We start from the raw sequence: 19,531 nt of genomic DNA on the forward strand, positions 1-19,531 counted from the left end.
TTTATAATGTTCATGTTTTTATTGGTCAAATATTTGGATAAGCCTGGCTTCCCTTATAAATACACACCACTGGTTCGGGCATATCAAGTTATGTGAGACCAGTTAGATGACGTGCTGTCATCTTTCAGACTACGTTTCTATTCAGGGCGACTGAACTGAGCCAAACAGCATTGTGTCGACTTGGCTGCCTGAGCCATGGATAACATTTTTTAAAAGCCCAGCAACAACAGATAATGTTAGCAAAATAGCTAACTAGCTAATGTTAGCATGCTAGCTAGCTAAACGAGACAGCTGTCATTTCCCTATTTGTTGATGTTTGTCCACTCACAACGTTCCGTCCCCCCAATCTCGTGAATATGTATGAGTATCTTATAGGTCATTATAGGGTATTGTGATGTCATTATGGTGTATTGTGATGTCATTATGGGGTATTGTGTGTAGATTGATGAGGGGTGAAAAAACAAATCAATTTTAGAATAAGGCTGTAATGTAACAAAGTGTGAAAAATGTGGAGGGGTCTGAATACCTTCGGAATACACTGTATATCTACTGTAGTACTCAATGTTAAGAACTTAACGTCATTGCTGAGAGTGTTCTGGAACGTAAAGGGTATAAATCACCATATGAAGATAAATAAAAATGATATCCTTCCTGGAAAGGAGAGGGCGGCCATTTGCTTTCTATAGGGCTGTGGTGGAAAAAATACCCAACTGTCATACTTGAGTAAAAGTAAACAGGAAATGACTCAATTAAAAGTGAAAAATGTACTACTTGAGTAAAAGTCTAAATATACTTAACTATCAAAAGTAAATTTAATTGCTCAAATATAGTTAAGTAGTACAAGTGTAGGGCATTTGTGTTTAGTGAGTCTGCCAGATCAGAGACAGTAGGGATGACCAGGGATGTTCTCTATTTAGTGAGTCCTCCAGATCAGAGGCAGTAGGGATGACCAGGGATGTTCTCTGTTTAGTGAGTCTGCCAGATCAGAGGCAGTAGGGATGACCAGGGATGTTCTCTGTTTAGTGAGTCTGCCAGATCAGAGGCAGTAGGGATGACCAGGGATGTTCTCTGTTTAGTGAGTCTGCCAGATCAGAGGCAGTAGGGATGACCAGGGATGTTCTCTGTTTAGTGAGTCTGCCAGATCAGAGGCAGTAGGGATGACCAGGGATGTTCTCTGTTTAGTGAGTCCTCCAGATCAGAGGCAGTAGGGATGACCAGGGATGTTCTCTGTTTAGTGAGTCTGCCAGATCAGAGGCAGTAGGGATGACCAGGGATGTTCTCTGTTTAGTGAGTCCTCCAGATCAGAGGCAGTAGGGATGACCAGGGATGTTCTCTGTTTAGTGAGTCCTCCAGATCAGAGGCAGTAGGGATGACCAGGGATGTTCTCTGTTTAGTGAGTCTGCCAGATCAGAGGCAGTAGGGATGACCAGGGATGTTCTCTGTTTAGTGAGTCTGCCAGATCAGAGGCAGTAGGGATGACCAGGGATGTTCTCTGTTTAGTGAGTCCTCCAGATCAGAGGCAGTAGGGATGACCAGGGATGTTCTCTGTTTAGTGAGTCTGCCAGATCAGAGGCAGTAGGGATGACCAGGGATGTTCTCTGTTTAGTGAGTCTGCCAGATCAGAGGCAGTAGGGATGACCAGGGATGTTCTCTGTTTAGTGAGTCCTCCAGATCAGAGGCAGTAGGGATGACCAGGGATGTTCTCTGTTTAGTGAGTCTGCCAGATCAGAGGCAGTAGGGATGACCAGGGATGTTCTCTGTTTAGTGAGTCCTCCAGATCAGAGGCAGTAGGGATGACCAGGGATGTTCTCTTGATAAGTGTGTGAATTTGATAATTTTCCTGCCCTGGTTAGCATTTTTATTTATTTAAATTCACCTTTATTTATCCAGGTAGGCCAGTTGAGAACAAGTTCTCATTTATAACTGCGACACAAACAACACAGAGTTACACATGGAATAAACAAACATACAGTCACGAATACAATAGAAAAAAGTATACATACAGTGTGTGAAAATTCAAAATGTAACAAGTACTTTTGGGTGTCAGGGGAAAATGTATGGAGTAAAAAAGTACATTATTTTCTTCACGAATGTAGTAAAGTAAAAGTTGTCAAAAATACAAATAGTAAAGTAAAGATAACTTTAAGTACTTTACATCACTGCTATAGAGGACATGTCTTTCCATCTTGTTGTAGATGCCGAAACAGGGATACGATCTGTTCTATTCGATTGTATCTGGTAACTAACCTGCATCGTTGATGGCATTTCTCATCTCGTAGCTGTTGATGATGCCAGCCTGGTCCGAGCTGTAGTGTCTAAAGATCCCCTGAGAAACAGAGCATTTATTACATCTACTAATCTGACCCTATTTACAGTGTCATTGGGAGTGGAGATAAACCCTGTATTCTGAAGAAGATGATGATGAAGAAGAGGATGATGAAGAAGAGCATTCTCACCTGCCACTGTTTGATCTTGTTCCAGAGATGTCTGAACTCCTGCAGGCTGAGTCTGCCCGTCCCATCCATCTAGACATTAGCTTTAGTTAAGACCACAGTGACGGACGTCAACATGGAACACTTTACAATCACTTCCTGTCCACAAAGTCACTTCCTCTGAATAAGATATTTCAACACTTCCTGGTTGTTACATTAGTAACACCCACGACCTCGGTAACACCCACGACCTCGGTAACACCCATGACCTCGGTAACACCCACGACCTCGGTAACACCCACGACCTCGGTAACACCCATGACCTCGGTAACACCCACGACCTCGGTAACACCCACGACCTCGGTAACACCCACGACCTCGGTAACACCCATGACCTCGGTAACACCCACGACCTCGGTAACACCCATGACCTCGGTAACACCCATGACCTCGGTAACACCCACGACCTCGGTAACACCCATGACCTCGGGCACGTGCTACTGAGAACTACTGCAATAAAAGGTGAATTTACCCTGATGTTTGTCCACCGTAGGCCCTGTCTGTGATACCAACAGGCTGTGCTCTCTCTAGATAATTCAGACCTCTCATGGGGACCCACAACTGCTGCATGTTCTACATGCATTCCTGAGATGGCACATCTGATTCACATTGTAAACTAATCCTCAAGGCGTTTTACTAAGTGAATCAGGTGATCTAGTTCAGGACTACAACGCAATCGTGAAAATGTCTGGGGGTCCCGAGGAGAGGTTTGAGAACCACTGCTATAGACAACACAACCTGACCCGGACGGGTCTCTCTCTACAGACAACACAACCTGGCCCGGACTGGTCTCTCACTACAGACAACACAACCTGACCCGGACGGGTCTCTATCTACAGACAACACAACCTGACCCGGACGGGTCTCTCTCTACAGACAACACAACCTGACCCGGACGGGTCTCTCTCTACAGACAACACAACCTGGCCCGGACGGGTCTCTCTCTACAGACAACACAACCTGACCCGGACGGGTCTCTCTCTACAGACAACACAACCTGACCCGGACGGGTCTCTATCTACAGACAACACAATCTGGCCCGGACGGGTCTCTATCTACAGACAACACAACCTGGCCCGGACGGGTCTCTCTCTACAGACAACACAACCTGACCCGGACGGGTCTCTCTCTACAGACAACACAACCTGACCCGGACGGGTCTCTCTCTACAGACAACACAACCTGACCAGGAGGGTCTCTCTCTACAGACAACACAACCTGACCCAGGAGGGTCTCTCTCTCTACAGACAACACAACCTGACCCAGGAGGGTCTCTCTCTACAGACAACACAACCTGACCTGGGTCTGACAACACAACCTGACCCAGGAGGGTCTCTCTCTACAGACAACACAACCTGACCTGGGTCTGACAACACAACCTGACCCAGGAGGGTCTCTCTCTACAGACAACACAACCTGACCTGGGTCTGACAACACAACCTGACCCAGGAGGGTCTCTCTCTACAGACAACACAACCTGACCCAGGAGGGTCTCTCTCTACAGACAACACAACCTGACCTGGGTCTGACAACACAACCTGACCCAGGAGGGTCTCTCTCTACAGACAACACAACCTGACCCAGGAGGGTCTCTCTCTACAGACACCACAACCTGACCTGGGTCTGACAACACAACCTGACCCAGGAGGGTCTCTCTCTACAGACAACACAACCTGACCCAGGAGGGTCTCTCTCTACAGACAACACAACCTGACCCAGGAGGGTCTCTCTCTACAGACAACACAACCTGACCTGGGTCTGACAACACAACCTGACCCAGGAGGGTCTCTCTCTACAGACACCACAACCTGACCCAGGAGGGTCTCTCTCTACAGACAACACAACCTGACCCAGGAGGGTTCTCTCTCTACAGACACCACAACCTGACCCAGGAGGGTCTCTCTCTACAGACACCACAACCTGACCCAGGAGGGTCTCTCTCTACAGACAACACAACCTGACCCAGGAGGGTCTCTCTCTACAGACAACACAACCTGACCCAGGAGGGTCTCTCTCTACAGACAACACAACCTGACCCAGGAGGGTCTCTCTCTACAGACAACACAACCTGACCCAGGAGGGTCTCTCTCTACAGACAACACAACCTGACCCAGGAGGGTCTCTCTCTACAGACAACACAGATACAGAGGATACGTCCACGAGTGCAATCATGCTCCTGCAGCACTCCAGGCTAAAACCCTCTGTGTTCAGGTCCTTATCTGTGGAAGAATGAGATAGAGATACTGTAACTAATCAACCAATCACTAACAAACCCTAACTTAGTTGAATCAGGTGTCAGTGCAGGGCTAATCTGTCATTGGCAGACTACGTAAACAGAAACACGGCCTTGTTGAAGCCCTTCTCTAATGATGCAGAAGATGACAGTAATGTGAAGGTTTAGGATGTTTCTTAATATGCATGCGAATTGGAGCACACAACGGTCGGGGGGGTACGAATCCAAATCAAAATATGCGAAACGGAGCACGGAGGGCCCTTCTCAGATGCGTACTTGGTTTGCATACATCGACGCAATCTTCGACTGAAATATTGTTGACATAATGTAATGCAACAACATTTAAAAAAATGACTAAACATTTCCTGAAAAAAATAAATGGCGACTGGTTTTGAGCTGAAGCGAAAGAAAGTTAACTCTGACTTCAGAATGAAAAGTTGTCCATTCACATCTCATAAATTGCCTGACAACAATAGTTTATCTTTAATACATTAATAAATACATACTGTGTTCATTTGGACATGTTTACCTGCCTACAATACCAACTGTAGTGTCGTAGATCGCTGGCTAACTGACGAAGAATTGATAGCTAGCTAGCTACCCACAAAAATATTATCCGTTTTCCACACTATCGTCCTCACAAGAATGTACTCGGGAGAACCTCCTCAGAGAATGTACTCGAGAGAACCTCCTCGGAGAATGTACTCCAGAGAGAACCTCCTCGGAGAATGTACCCCAGAGAGAACCTCCTCGGAGAACGTACTCCAGAGAACCTCCTCGGAGAACATACACGAGAGAACCTCCTCGGAGAACGTCTCGAGAGTCTCCTCAGAGAACGTACTCAAGAGAACCTCCCCGGAGAACTTACTCAAGAGAACCTCCTCGGAGAACGTACTCGAGAACGTACTCAAGAGAACCTCCTCGGAGAACGTACTCAAGAGAACGTACTCAAGAGAACCTCCTCGGAGAACGTACTCAAGAGAACCTCCTCGGAGAACGTACTCAAGAGAATCTCCTCGGAGAACGTACTCAGGAGAACCTCCTCGGAGAACGTACTCAGGAGAACCTCCTCGGAGAACGAACTCAGGAGAACCGCCTCGGAGAACGTACTCAAGAGAACCTCCTCGGAGAACGAACTCAGGAGAACCGCCTCGGAGAACGTACTCAAGAGAACCTCCTCGGAGAACGTACTCAAGAGAACCTCCTCGGAGAACGTACTCAAGAGAACCTCCTCGGAGAACGTACTCAAGAGAACCTCCTCAGAGAATGTACTCAAGAGAACCTCCTCGGAGAACGTACTCAAGAGAACCTCCTCGTAGAACGTACTCAGGAGAACCTCCTCAAGAGAACGTACTCAAGAGAACGTACTCAGGAGATCCTCCTCAAGAGAACGTACTCAAGAGAATCTCCTCAGAGAACGTACTCAGGAGCATAAGCGTGTGGAGTACGGTTGTATGCATATTGAGAAACACGCTTAGTCTTACGTTTGGAGACAACCCTGTTGAGGACATTCTTCAGCTCGTTGGCGGTAACTTCCATTTCCTGTGAGAGAGGAGAAAGTGGGAGAAGGGCATATGGACTCACCTGAGTTTGTATCTGGACACTTCTAACATTTTAAACATGAACGTTGTTAATGTTTCAAGGCCAGTAGTTGTTTGTGTTTATCTTTTGATGTCTGAAAGCCTCCTCACCTGATACATAGAACCTCATCAAATTAATTTGTGAACCAGATCTGAGTTCAAATAGTTAAACAAATCATTTTTGGACAGGACAGGTATACAGGAGGCCTGACAACAACAGGACAGGTATACAGGAGGCCTGACAACAACAGGACAGGTATACAGGAGGCCTGACAACAACAGGACAGGTATACAGGAGGCCTGACAACAACAGGACAGGTATACAGGAGGCCTGACAACAACAGTAACATGACAGATATACAGTAACATGACAGATATACAGTAACATGACATATATACAGGAGGTTTAATACAATAACATGACAGATATACAGTAACATGACAGATATACAGGAGGTGTATTACAGTAACATGACAGATATACAGGAGCTGTATTACAGTAACATGACAGATATACAGTAACATGACAGATGTACAGTAACATGACAGATATACAGGAGGTGTAATACAGTAACATGACAGATATACAGGAGGTGTATTACAGTAACATGACAGATATACAGCAACATGACAGATATACAGGAGGTGTAATACAGTAACATGACAGATATACAGTAACATGACAGATATACAGCAGGTCTGATGACAACAGTAACATGACAGATATACAGTAACATGACAGATATACAGTAACATGACAGATATACAGTAACATGACAGATATACAGCAACATGACAGATATACAGTTTGACAGATATACAGTAACATGACAGATATACAGTAACATGACAGATATACAGTAACATGGCAGATATACAGTAACATGACAGATACAGTAACATGACAGATATACAGTAACATGGCAGATATACAGTAACATGACAGATATACAGGAGGTGTATTATAGTAACATGACAGATGTACAGCAGATCTGATAACAATATTAACATGACAGATATACAGTAACATGACAGATATACAGTAACATGACAGATATACAGTAACATGACAGATATACAGTAACATGACAGATATACAGAACATGACAGATATACAGTAACATGACAGATATACAGTAACATGACAGATATACAGCAACATGGCAGATATACAGTAACATGACAGATACAGTAACATGACAGATATACAGTAACATGGCAGATATACAGTAACATGACAGATATACAGGAGGTGTATTATAGTAACATGACAGATGTACAGCAGATCTGATAACAATATTAACATGACAGATATACAGTAACATGACAGATATACAGTAACATGACAGATATACAGTAACATGACAGATATACAGTAACATGACAGATATACAGTAACATGATAGATATACAGCAGGTCTGATAACAACAGTAACATGATAGATATACAGCAGGTCTGATGACAACAGTAACATGACAGATATACAGTAACATGACAGATATACAGTAACATGACAGATATACAGTAACATGACAGATATACAGTAACATGACAGATATACAGTAACATGACAGATATACAGCAACATGACAGATATACAGTAACATGACAGATATACAGGAGGTGTATTACAGTAACATGACAGATATACAGTAACATGACAGATATACAGGAGGTGTATTACAGTAACATGACAGATATACAGTAACATGACAGATATACAGCAACATGACAGATATACAGTAACATGACAGATATACAGGAGGTGTAATACAGTAACATGGCAGATATACAGTAACATGAAAGATATACAGGAGTAACAGTAACATGACAGATGTACAGCAGATCTGATAACAATATTAACATGACAGATATACAGGAACATGACAGATATACAGGAGGTGTAATACAGTAACATGACAGATATACAGGAGGTGTAATACAGTAACATGACAGATATACAGGAGGTGTATTACAGTAACATGACAGATATACAGTAACATGACAGATATACAGTAACATGACAGATATACAGGAGGTGTAATACAGTAACATGACAGATATACAGTAACATGACAGATATACAGGAGGTGTAATACAGTAACATGACAGATATACAGTAACATGACAGAACAGTAACATGACAGATATACAGGAGTAATACAGTAACATGACAGATATACAGGAGGTGTGATACAGTAACATGACAGATATACAGTAACATGACAGATATACAGTAACATGATAGATATACAGCAGGTCTGATAACGACAGTAACATGACAGATATACAGCAGGTCTGATAACAACAGTAACATGACGGATATACAGCAGGTCTGATAACAACAGTAACATGACAGATATACAGCAGGTCTGATAACAACAGTAACATGACAGATATACAGCAGGTCTGATAACAACAGCAACATGACAGATATACAGCAACATGACAGATATACAGGAGGTGTAATACAGTAACATGACAGATATACAGGAGGTGTAATACAGTAACATGACAGATATACAGGAGGCGTAAACAGTAACATGACAGATATACAGGAGGTGTAATACAGTAACATGACAGATATACAGGAGGTTTAATACAGTAACATGACAGATATACAGGAGGTGTAATACAGTAACATGACAGATATACAGGAGGTTTAAACAGCAACATGACAGATATACAGCAACATGACAGATATACAGCAACATGACAGATATACAGGAGGTGTATTACAGTAACATGACAGATATACAGGAGGTGTATTACAGTAACATGACAGATATACAGGAGGTGTAATACAGTAACATGACAGATATACAGGAGGTGTAATACAGTAACATGACAGATATACAGCAACATGACAGATATACAGCAGGTGTAATACAGTAACATGACAGATATACAGTAACATGACAGATATACAGTAACATGACAGATATACAGCAACATGACAGATATACAGTAACATGACAGATATACAGGAGGTGTATTACAGTAACATGACAGATATACAGTAACATGACAGATATACAGGAGGTGTATTACAGTAACATGACAGATATACAGGAGGTGTAATACAGTAACATGACAGATATACAGGAGGTGTAATACAGTAACATGACAGATATACAGTAACATGACAGATATACAGGAGGTGTATTACAGTAACATGACAGATATACAGCAGGTCTGATGACAACAGTAACATGACAGATATACAGTAACATGACAGATATACAGTAACATGACAGATATACAGTAACATGACAGATATACAGCAACATGACAGATATACAGTAACATGACAGATATACAGTAACATGACAGATATACAGTAACATGACAGATATACAGTAACATGGCAGATATACAGTAACATGACAGATACAGTAACATGACAGATACAGTAACATGGCAGATATACAGTAACATGACAGATATACAGGAGGTGTATTATAGTAACATGACAGATATACAGTAACATGACAGATACAGTAACATGACAGATATACAGTAACATGGCAGATATACAGTAACATGACAGATATACAGGAGGTGTATTACAGTAACATGACAGATGTACAGCAGATCTGATAACAATATTAACATGACAGATATACAGTAACATGACAGATATACAGTAACATGACAGATATACAGTAACATGACAGATATACAGTAACATGACAGATATACAGTAACATGACAGATATACAGTAACATGACAGATATACAGTAACATGACAGATATACAGCAACATGACAGATATACAGTAACATGACAGATACAGTAACATGACAGTACAGTAACATGGCAGATATACAGTAACATGACAGATATACAGGAGGTGTATTATAGTAACATGACAGATGTACAGCAGATCTGATAACAATATTAACATGACAGATATACAGTAACATGACAGATATACAGTAACATGACAGATATACAGTAACATGACAGATATACAGTAACATGACAGATATACAGTAACATGACAGATATACACAGATAGTAACATGACAGATATACAGCAGGTCTGATGACAACAGTAACATGACAGATATACAGTAACATGACAGATATACAGTAACATGACAGATATACAGTAACATGACAGATATACAGTAACATGACAGATATACAGCAACATGACAGATATACAGTAACATGACAGATATACAGGAGGTGTATTACAGTAACATGACAGATATACAGTAACATGACAGATATACAGGAGGTGTATTACAGTAACATGACAGATATACAGTAACATGACAGATATACAGCAACATGACAGATATACAGTAACATGACAGATATACAGTAACATGACAGATATACAGGAGGTGTAATACAGTAACATGACAGATATACAGAGGTGTAATACAGTAACATGACAGATATACAGGAGGTGTATTACAGTAACATGACAGATATACAGTAACATGACAGATATACAGTAACATGACAGATATACAGGATATACAGTAACATGACAGATATACAGTAACATGACAGATATACAGTAATACAGTAACATGACAGATATACAGTAACATGACAGATATACAGTAACATGACAGATATACAGGATAATACAGTAACATGACAGATATACAGGATATACAGTAACATGACAGATATACAGTAACATGACAGATATACAGTAACATGATAGATATACAGCATATACAGTAACATGACAGATATACAGCAGGTCTGATAACAACAGTAACATGACGGATATACAGCAGGTCTGATAACAACAGTAACATGACAGACAGGTCTGATAACAACAGTAACATGACAGACAGCAGGTCTGATAACAACAGCAACATGACAGATATACAGCAACATGACAGATATACAGGAGGTGTAATACAGTAACATGACAGATATACAGGAGGTGTAATACAGTAACATGACAGATATACAGGAGGCGTAATACAGTAACATGACAGATATACAGATAATACAGTAACATGACAGATATACAGTAACATGACAGATATACAGAGGTGTAATACAGTAACATGACAGATATACAGGAGGTTTAATACAGCAACATGACAGATATACAGCAACATGACAGATATACAGCAACATGACAGATATACAGGAGGTGTATTACAGTAACATGACAGATATACAGGAGGTGTATTACAGTAACATGACAGATATACAGGAGGTGTAATACAGTAACATGACAGATATACAGGAGGTGTAATACAGTAACATGACAGATATACAGTAACATGACAGATATACAGCAGGTGTAATACAGTAACATGACAGATATACAGTAACATGACAGATATACAGTAACATGACAGATATACAGCAACATGACAGATATACAGTAACATGACAGATATACAGGAGGTGTATTACATAACATGACAGATATACAGTAACATGACAGATATACAGGAGGTGTATTACAGTAACATGACAGATATACAGGAGGTGTAATACAGTAACATGACAGATATACAGGAGGTGTAATACAGTAACATGACAGATATACAGTAACATGACAGATATACAGGAGGTGTATTACAGTAACATGACAGATATACAGCAGGTCTGATGACAACAGTAACATGACAGATATACAGTAACATGACAGATATACAGTAACATGACAGATATACAGCAACATGACAGATATACAGTAACATGACAGATATACAGTAACATGACAGATATACAGTAACATGACAGATATACAGTAACATGACAGATATACAGTAACATGGCAGATATACAGTAACATGACAGATACAGTAACATGACAGATATACAGTAACATGGCAGATATACAGTAACATGACAGATATACAGGAGGTGTATTATAGTAACATGACAGATATACAGTAACATGACAGATACAGTAACATGACAGATATACAGTAACATGACAGATATACAGTAACATGACAGATATACAGGAGGTGTATTATAGTAACATGACAGATATACAGCAGATCTGATAACAATATTAACATGACAGATATACAGTAACATGACAGATATACAGTAACATGACAGATATACAGTAACATGACAGATATACAGTAACATGACAGATATACAGTAACATGACAGATATACAGTAACATGACAGATATACAGTAACATGACAGATATACAGCAACATGGCAGATATACAGTAACATGACAGATACAGTAACATGACAGATATACAGTAACATGGCAGATATACAGTAACATGACAGATATACAGGAGGTGTATTATAGTAACATGACAGATGTACAGCAGATCTGATAACAATATTAACATGACAGATATACAGTAACATGACAGATATACAGTAACATGACAGATATACAGTAACATGACAGATATACAGTAACATGACAGATATACAGTAACATGACAGATATACAGTAACATGATAGATATACAGCAGGTCTGATAACAACAGTAACATGATAGATATACAGCAGGTCTGATGACAACAGTAACATGACAGATATACAGTAACATGACAGATATACAGTAACATGACAGATATACAGTAACATGACAGATATACAGTAACATGACAGATATACAGTAACATGACAGATATACAGCAACATGACAGATATACAGTAACATGACAGATATACAGGAGGTGTATTACAGTAACATGACAGATATACAGTAACATGACAGATATACAGGAGGTGTATTACAGTAACATGACAGATATACAGTAACATGACAGATATACAGCAACATGACAGATATACAGTAACATGACAGATATACAGGAGGTGTAATACAGTAACATGGCAGATATACAGTAACATGAAAGATATACAGGAGGTGTATTACAGTAACATGACAGATGTACAGCAGATCTGTAACAATATTAACATGACAGATATAACATGACAGATATACAGGAGGTGTAATACAGTAACATGACAGATATACAGGAGGTGTAATACAGTAACATGACAGATATACAGGAGGTGTATTACAGTAACATGACAGATATACAGTAACATGACAGATATACAGTAACATGACAGATATACAGGAGGTGTAATACAGTAACATGACAGATATACAGTAACATGACAGATATACAGGAGGTGTAATACAGTAACATGACAGATATACAGTAACATGACAGATATACAGTAACATGACAGATATACAGGAGGTGTAATACAGTAACATGACAGATATACAGGAGGTGTGATACAGTAACATGACAGATATACAGTAACATGACAGATATACAGTAACATGATAGATATACAGCAGGTCTGATAACGACAGTAACATGACAGATATACAGCAGGTCTGATAACAACAGTAACATGACGGATATACAGCAGGTCTGATAACAACAGTAACATGACAGATATACAGCAGGTCTGATAACAACAGTAACATGACAGATATACAGCAGGTCTGATAACAACAGCAACATGACAGATATACAGCAACATGACAGATATACAGGAGGTGTAATACAGTAACATGACAGATATACAGGAGGTGTAATACAGTAACATGACAGATATACAGGAGGTGTAATACAGTAACATGACAGATATACAGGAGGTGTAATACAGTAACATGACAGATATACAGGAGGTTTAATACAGTAACATGACAGATATACAGGAGGTGTAATACAGTAACATGACAGATATACAGGAGGTTTAATACAGCAACATGACAGATATACAGCAACATGACAGATATACAGCAACATGACAGATATACAGGAGGTGTATTACAGTAACATGACAGATATACAGGAGGTGTATTACAGTAACATGACAGATATACAGGAGGTGTAATACAGTAACATGACAGATATACAGGAGGTGTAATACAGTAACATGACAGATATACAGCAACATGACAGATATACAGCAGGTGTAATACAGTAACATGACAGATATACAGTAACATGACAGATATACAGTAACATGACAGATATACAGCAACATGACAGATATACAGTAACATGACAGATATACAGGAGGTGTATTACAGTAACATGACAGATATACAGTAACATGACAGATATACAGGAGGTGTATTACAGTAACATGACAGATATACAGGAGGTGTAATACAGTAACATGACAGATATACAGGAGGTGTAATACAGTAACATGACAGATATACAGTAACATGACAGATATACAGGAGGTGTATTACAGTAACATGACAGATATACAGCAGGTGTAATACAGTATAATAACCCAGGCAGGATTCAATCTGATCGAGGGGTTTTAGACCATGCAGCTCTTAAAGGGAATGTTCCCGTGAGATGGAGACCCACCCCAGCACTATACTCACACTCCCCCAAGCTCTCACTGGCCTCCCTGTTCTCACTGGCCTCTCTCCTGGCCTCTCCCCTGGCCTCTCCCCCTGGCCTCCCTCCCTGGCCTCTCTCCCTGGCATCTCTCATTGGCCTCACTGGGCTCCCTGGCCTCTCTCACTGGCCTCTCTGACCTCACTGGACTCACTGGACTCACTGGCCTCACTGGTCTCCCTGGCCTCTCTCCCTGGTCTCACTGGTCTCCCTGGCCTCTCTCCCTGGCCTCTCTCACTGGCCTCTCTCACTGGCCTCTCTCACTGGTCTCCATGACCTCATTGGCCTCTCTCACTGGCCTCTCTCACTGGCCTCTCTCACTGGCCTCTCTCACTTGGCTCACTGGCCTCCCTGGACTCACTGGCCTCCCTGGCCTCTCTCCCTGGCCTCTCTCCCTGGCCTCTCTCCCTGGCCTCTCTCCCTGGCCTCACTGGTCCCCCTGGCCTCACTGGTCCCCCTGGCCTCACTGTACTCACTGGCCTCCCTGGCCTCACTGGTCCCCCTGGCCTCACTGGTCCCCCTGGCCTCACTGGCCTCCCTGTACTCACTGGCCTCCCTGGACTCACTGGCCTCCCTGGCCTCTCTCCCTGGCCTCTCTCCCTGGCCTCCCTGGCCTCCCTGTACTCACTGGCCTCCCTGTACTCACCGTACTCACATCCGCGGCTATCTGCTGAAAGAGGCTCCGAAACTGCTGGTCCTCCTCACTCTCCTCCCCCGCATTGGCTGGGGCCGGCTGAGAAGGAGAAGACGACACAGAGGAGAGAGAGAGAGGGAGATGGGGAGGGGGAGAAAGAGGTAATGGGAGAGGGGGAGGGGGAGAAAGAGGTAATGGGAGAGGGGGAGGGGGAGAAAGAGACAGAGATGGGGAGAAAGAGATAATGGGAGGGGGAGAAAGAGATATTGGGAGGGGGAGAGAGGGGAGGGGGAGAGAAAGAGTGTCTGAGAGGCAAATACGATCAGCCAATATCACTTCTGAATACTGATGTAAAAAAGTTAACACAAAAAAAAAATACTGTCCTTTTCATTTAATAATATAGGCCTGTTTCAGGGCTGACGTAAACATCCAAGCTACCATCTTATTATCATCTCTCACTGATGGTGAGCCAATAGAGACGGGACAAGACTGACCGAAACAGGAAGTTGGACTGATGGTGAGCCAATAGAGACGGGACAAGACTGACCGAAACAGGAAGTTGGACTGATGGTGAGCCAATAGAGACGGGACAAGACTGACCGAAACAGGAAGTTGGACTGATGGTGAGCCAATAGAGACGGGACAAGACTGACCGAAACAGGAAGTTGGACTGATGGTGAGCCAATAGAGACGGGACAAGACTGACCGAAACAGGAAGTTGGACTGATGAGTGAGCCGGGATGAGAGAAGTTGGACTGATGGTGAACCAATAGGACTGATGGTGAGGGACAAGAGACTGACCGAAACAGGAAGTTGGACTGATGGTGAACCAATAGAGACGGGACAAGACTGACCGAAACAGGAAGTTGGACTGATGGTGAACCAATAGAGACTGGGAAACAAGACTGATGGTGAGCCAAAACAGGAAGTTGGACTGATGGTGAGCCAATAGAGACGGGACAAGACTGACCGAAACAGGAAGTTGGACTGATGGTGAGCCAATAGAGACGGGACAAGGGACAAGACGGGACAAGACTGACCGAAACAGGAAGTTGGACTGATGGTGAACCAATAGAGACGGGACAAGACTGACCGAAACAGGAAGTTGGACTGATGGTGAGCCAATAGAGACGGGACAAGACTGACCGAAACAGGAAGTTGGACTGATGGTGAGCCAATAGAGACAGGAAGTTGGACAAGACTGACCAAGAAACAGGAAGTTGGACTGATGGTGAGCCAATAGAGACGGGACAAGACTGACCGAAACAGGAAGTTGGACTGATGGTGAACCAATAGAGACGGGACAAGACTGACCGAAACAGGAAGTTGGACTGATGGTGAACCAATAGAGACGGGACAAGACTGACCGAAACAGGAAGTTGGACTGATGGTGAGCCAATAGAGACGGGACAAGACTGACCGAAACAGGAAGTTGGACTGATGGTGAGCCAATAGAGACGGGACAAGACTGACCGAAACAGGAAGTTGGACTGATGGTGAGCCAATAGAGACGGGACAAGACTGACCGAAACAGGAAGTTGGACTGATGGTGAACCAATAGAGACGGGACAAGACTGACCGAAACAGGAAGTTGGACTGATGGTGAGCCAATAGAGACGGGACAAGACTGACCGAAACAGGAAGTTGGACTGATGGTGAGCCAATAGAGACGGGACAAGACTGACCGAAACAGGAAGTTGGACTGATGGTGAGCCAATAGAGACGGGACAAGACTGACCGAAACAGGAAGTTGGACTGATGGTGAGCCAATGGACAAGACTGACCGAAACAGGAAGTTGGACTGATGGTGAGCCAATAGAGACGGGACAAGACTGACCGAAACAGGAAGTTGGACTGATGGTGAGCCAATAGAGACGGGACAAGACTGACCGAAACAGGAAGTTGGACTGATGGTGAGCCAATAGAGATGGTGAGGGACAAGACTGACCGAAACCGAAACAGGAAGTTGGACTGATGGTGAGCCAATAGAGACGGGACAAGACTGACCGAAACAGGAAGTTGGACTGATGGTGAGCCAATAGAGACGGGACAAGACTGACCGAAACAGGAAGTTGGACTGATGGTGAGCCAATAGAGAGGGGAGAAGACTGACCGAAACATGAAGTTGGACTGATGGTGAGCCAATAGAGAGGGGAGAAGACTGACCGAAACATGAAGTTGGACTGATGGTGAGCCAATAGAGAGGGGAGAAGACTGACCGAAACAGGAAGTTGGACTGTGGTCTGGTGAGACAGATGAATACATGACGTTGACAGAATTAAGAAACCGAGAGAACTTTACTCACCACTGTATGGTCCGCCTCGATCCTGTTCTCTATCTCCCTGAGTAGAAACCAACAAACCGCAGTCACCGTTGTGACACTAGCAGGACTTTAAACATCTCATTGGACCATAAGCCTCACACATTTCCTGGCAAAGAGCCAAACACTCTACAACATCCTGACAAAACATTTCATCACATTTACAAGTTGTCTATGGGCATTCCTACGTGTCTATATATCTCTGAATATTGTTCCTAACTGTACTAAGCAACAACAATAATATGCAACTATAATGCTCTCGGTACATTCTAAAGGATTATGGTTCTATACCCAATAGCATTGATTTGAATGACAATATTGTACAACACATTCTTACCGCCTTGCACCAAGCTGTGAACAAAATGTTAGTCACATTTACCACGTGTTATATATATATATAAATATATATATATATTATTTTATCAGTGTTTTGTTATTTTTCCTCTTCTTCTTGAGAACTTCTTTTCTTTTAATAAACTTCTAATATAGGTCTTATTGACCATATTCTTCTGAAGGCCAATATTTAAGACCAAGGACTCTTATGGGCAATTTTCTGTCTTGTCTCGGCCTCTTAGGTTCAGTCCATGTTTGTTGGTCATGTCTACTCTGTAGGAGCGTTGGGTCCAGACCTGGTCTACTCTGTAGGAGATGTTGGGTCCAGACCTGGTCTACTCTGTCGGAGATGTTGGGTCCAGACCTGGTCTACTCTGTAGGAGCGTTGGGTCCAGACCTGGTCTACTCTGTAGGAGCGTTGGGTCCAGACCTGGTCTACTCTGTAGGAGCGTTGGGTCCAGACCTGGTCTACCCTGTAGGAGCGTTGGGTCCAGACCTGGTCTACTCTGTAGGAGCGTTGGGTTCAGACCTGGTCTACTCTGTAGGAGCGTTGGGTTCAGACCTGGTCTACTCTATAGGAGCGTTGGGTCCAGACCTGGTCTACTCTGTAGGAGCGTTGGGTCCAGACCTGGTCTACTCTGTAGGAGCGTTGGGTCCAGACCTGGTCTACTCTGTAGGAGCGTTGGGTCCAGACCTGGTCTACTCTGTAGGAGAGTTTGGTTCAGACCTGGTCTACTCTGTGGGAGCGTTTGGTTCAGACCTGGTCTACTCTGTAGGAGAGTTGGTTCCAGACCTGGTCTACTCTGTAGGAGCGTTGGGTCCAGACCTGGTCTACTCTGTAGGAGCGTTGGGTCCAGACCTGGTCTACTCTGTAGGAGCGTTGGGTCCAGACCTGGTCTACTCTGTAGGAGAGTTGGTTCCAGACCTGGTCTACTCTGTAGGAGCGTTGGGTCCAGACCTGGTCTACTCTATAGGAGCATTGGGTCCAGACCTGGTCTACTCTGTAGGAGAGTTGGTTCCAGACCTGGTCTACTCTGTAGGAGCGTTGGGTCCAGACCTGGTCTACTCTGTAGGAGCGTTGGGTCCAGACCTGGTCTACTCTGTAGGAGCGTTGGGTCCAGACCTGGTCTACTCTGTAGGAGCGTTGGGTTCAGACCTGGTCTACTCTGTAGGAGCGTTGGGTCCAGACCTGGTCTACTCTGTAGGAGCGTTGGGTTCAGACCTGGTCTACTCTGTAGGAGCGTTGGGTCCAGACCTGGTCTACTCTGTAGGAGCGTTGGGTCCAGACCTGGTCTACTCTATAGGAGCGTTGGTTCCAGACCTGGTCTACTCTGTGGGAGCATTGGGGCCAGACCTGGTCTACCCTGTGGGAGCGTTTGGTTCAGACCTGGTCTACTCTGTAGGAGTGTTGGGTCCAGACCTGGTCTTCTCTGTAGGAGACGTTGGGTCCAGACCTGGTCTACTCTGTAGGAGCGTTGGGTCCATACCTGGTCTACTCTGTAGGAGCGTTGGGTCCAGACCTGGTCTACTCTATAGGAGCGTTGGGTCCAGACCTGTCTACTCTGTAGGAGCATTGG

At 43.1% G+C, this 19,531-nt stretch overlaps 2 protein-coding genes across 13 annotated transcripts in view; one reads left to right on the plus strand and one right to left on the minus strand.

The window, feature by feature from the left end:
- The window catches only part of LOC124046819 (dynactin subunit 1-like), an 808,447-nt gene that overhangs the window by 245,650 nt on the left and 543,266 nt on the right, over positions 1-19,531 (plus strand). The window lies entirely within an intron of this gene.
- The window catches only part of capn3a (calpain 3a, (p94)), a 68,847-nt gene that overhangs the window by 5,705 nt on the left and 43,611 nt on the right, over positions 1-19,531 (minus strand). The window contains exons 13-18 of one of the 4 annotated variants that reach the window (XM_046367592.1): positions 17,607-17,643; positions 15,323-15,400; positions 6,210-6,267; positions 4,638-4,711; positions 2,457-2,525; positions 2,248-2,326 (exon numbers count right to left, since the gene is read on the minus strand). In XM_046367592.1, coding sequence (XP_046223548.1) covers positions 2,248-2,326; positions 2,457-2,525; positions 4,638-4,711; positions 6,210-6,267; positions 15,323-15,400; positions 17,607-17,643 — 395 coding nt within the window. Of the gene's footprint in view, positions 1-2,247; positions 2,327-2,456; positions 2,526-4,637; positions 4,712-6,209; positions 6,268-15,313; positions 15,401-17,606; positions 17,644-19,531 lie in introns of all 4 variants that reach the window. The other 3 variants (XM_046367593.1, XM_046367589.1, XM_046367590.1) reach the window with 3 other exon arrangements.

This window comes from Oncorhynchus gorbuscha, linkage group LG10 (genome assembly GCF_021184085.1).
Source record: "Oncorhynchus gorbuscha isolate QuinsamMale2020 ecotype Even-year linkage group LG10, OgorEven_v1.0, whole genome shotgun sequence".
Taxonomy (NCBI): Eukaryota; Metazoa; Chordata; class Actinopteri; order Salmoniformes; family Salmonidae; genus Oncorhynchus; species Oncorhynchus gorbuscha.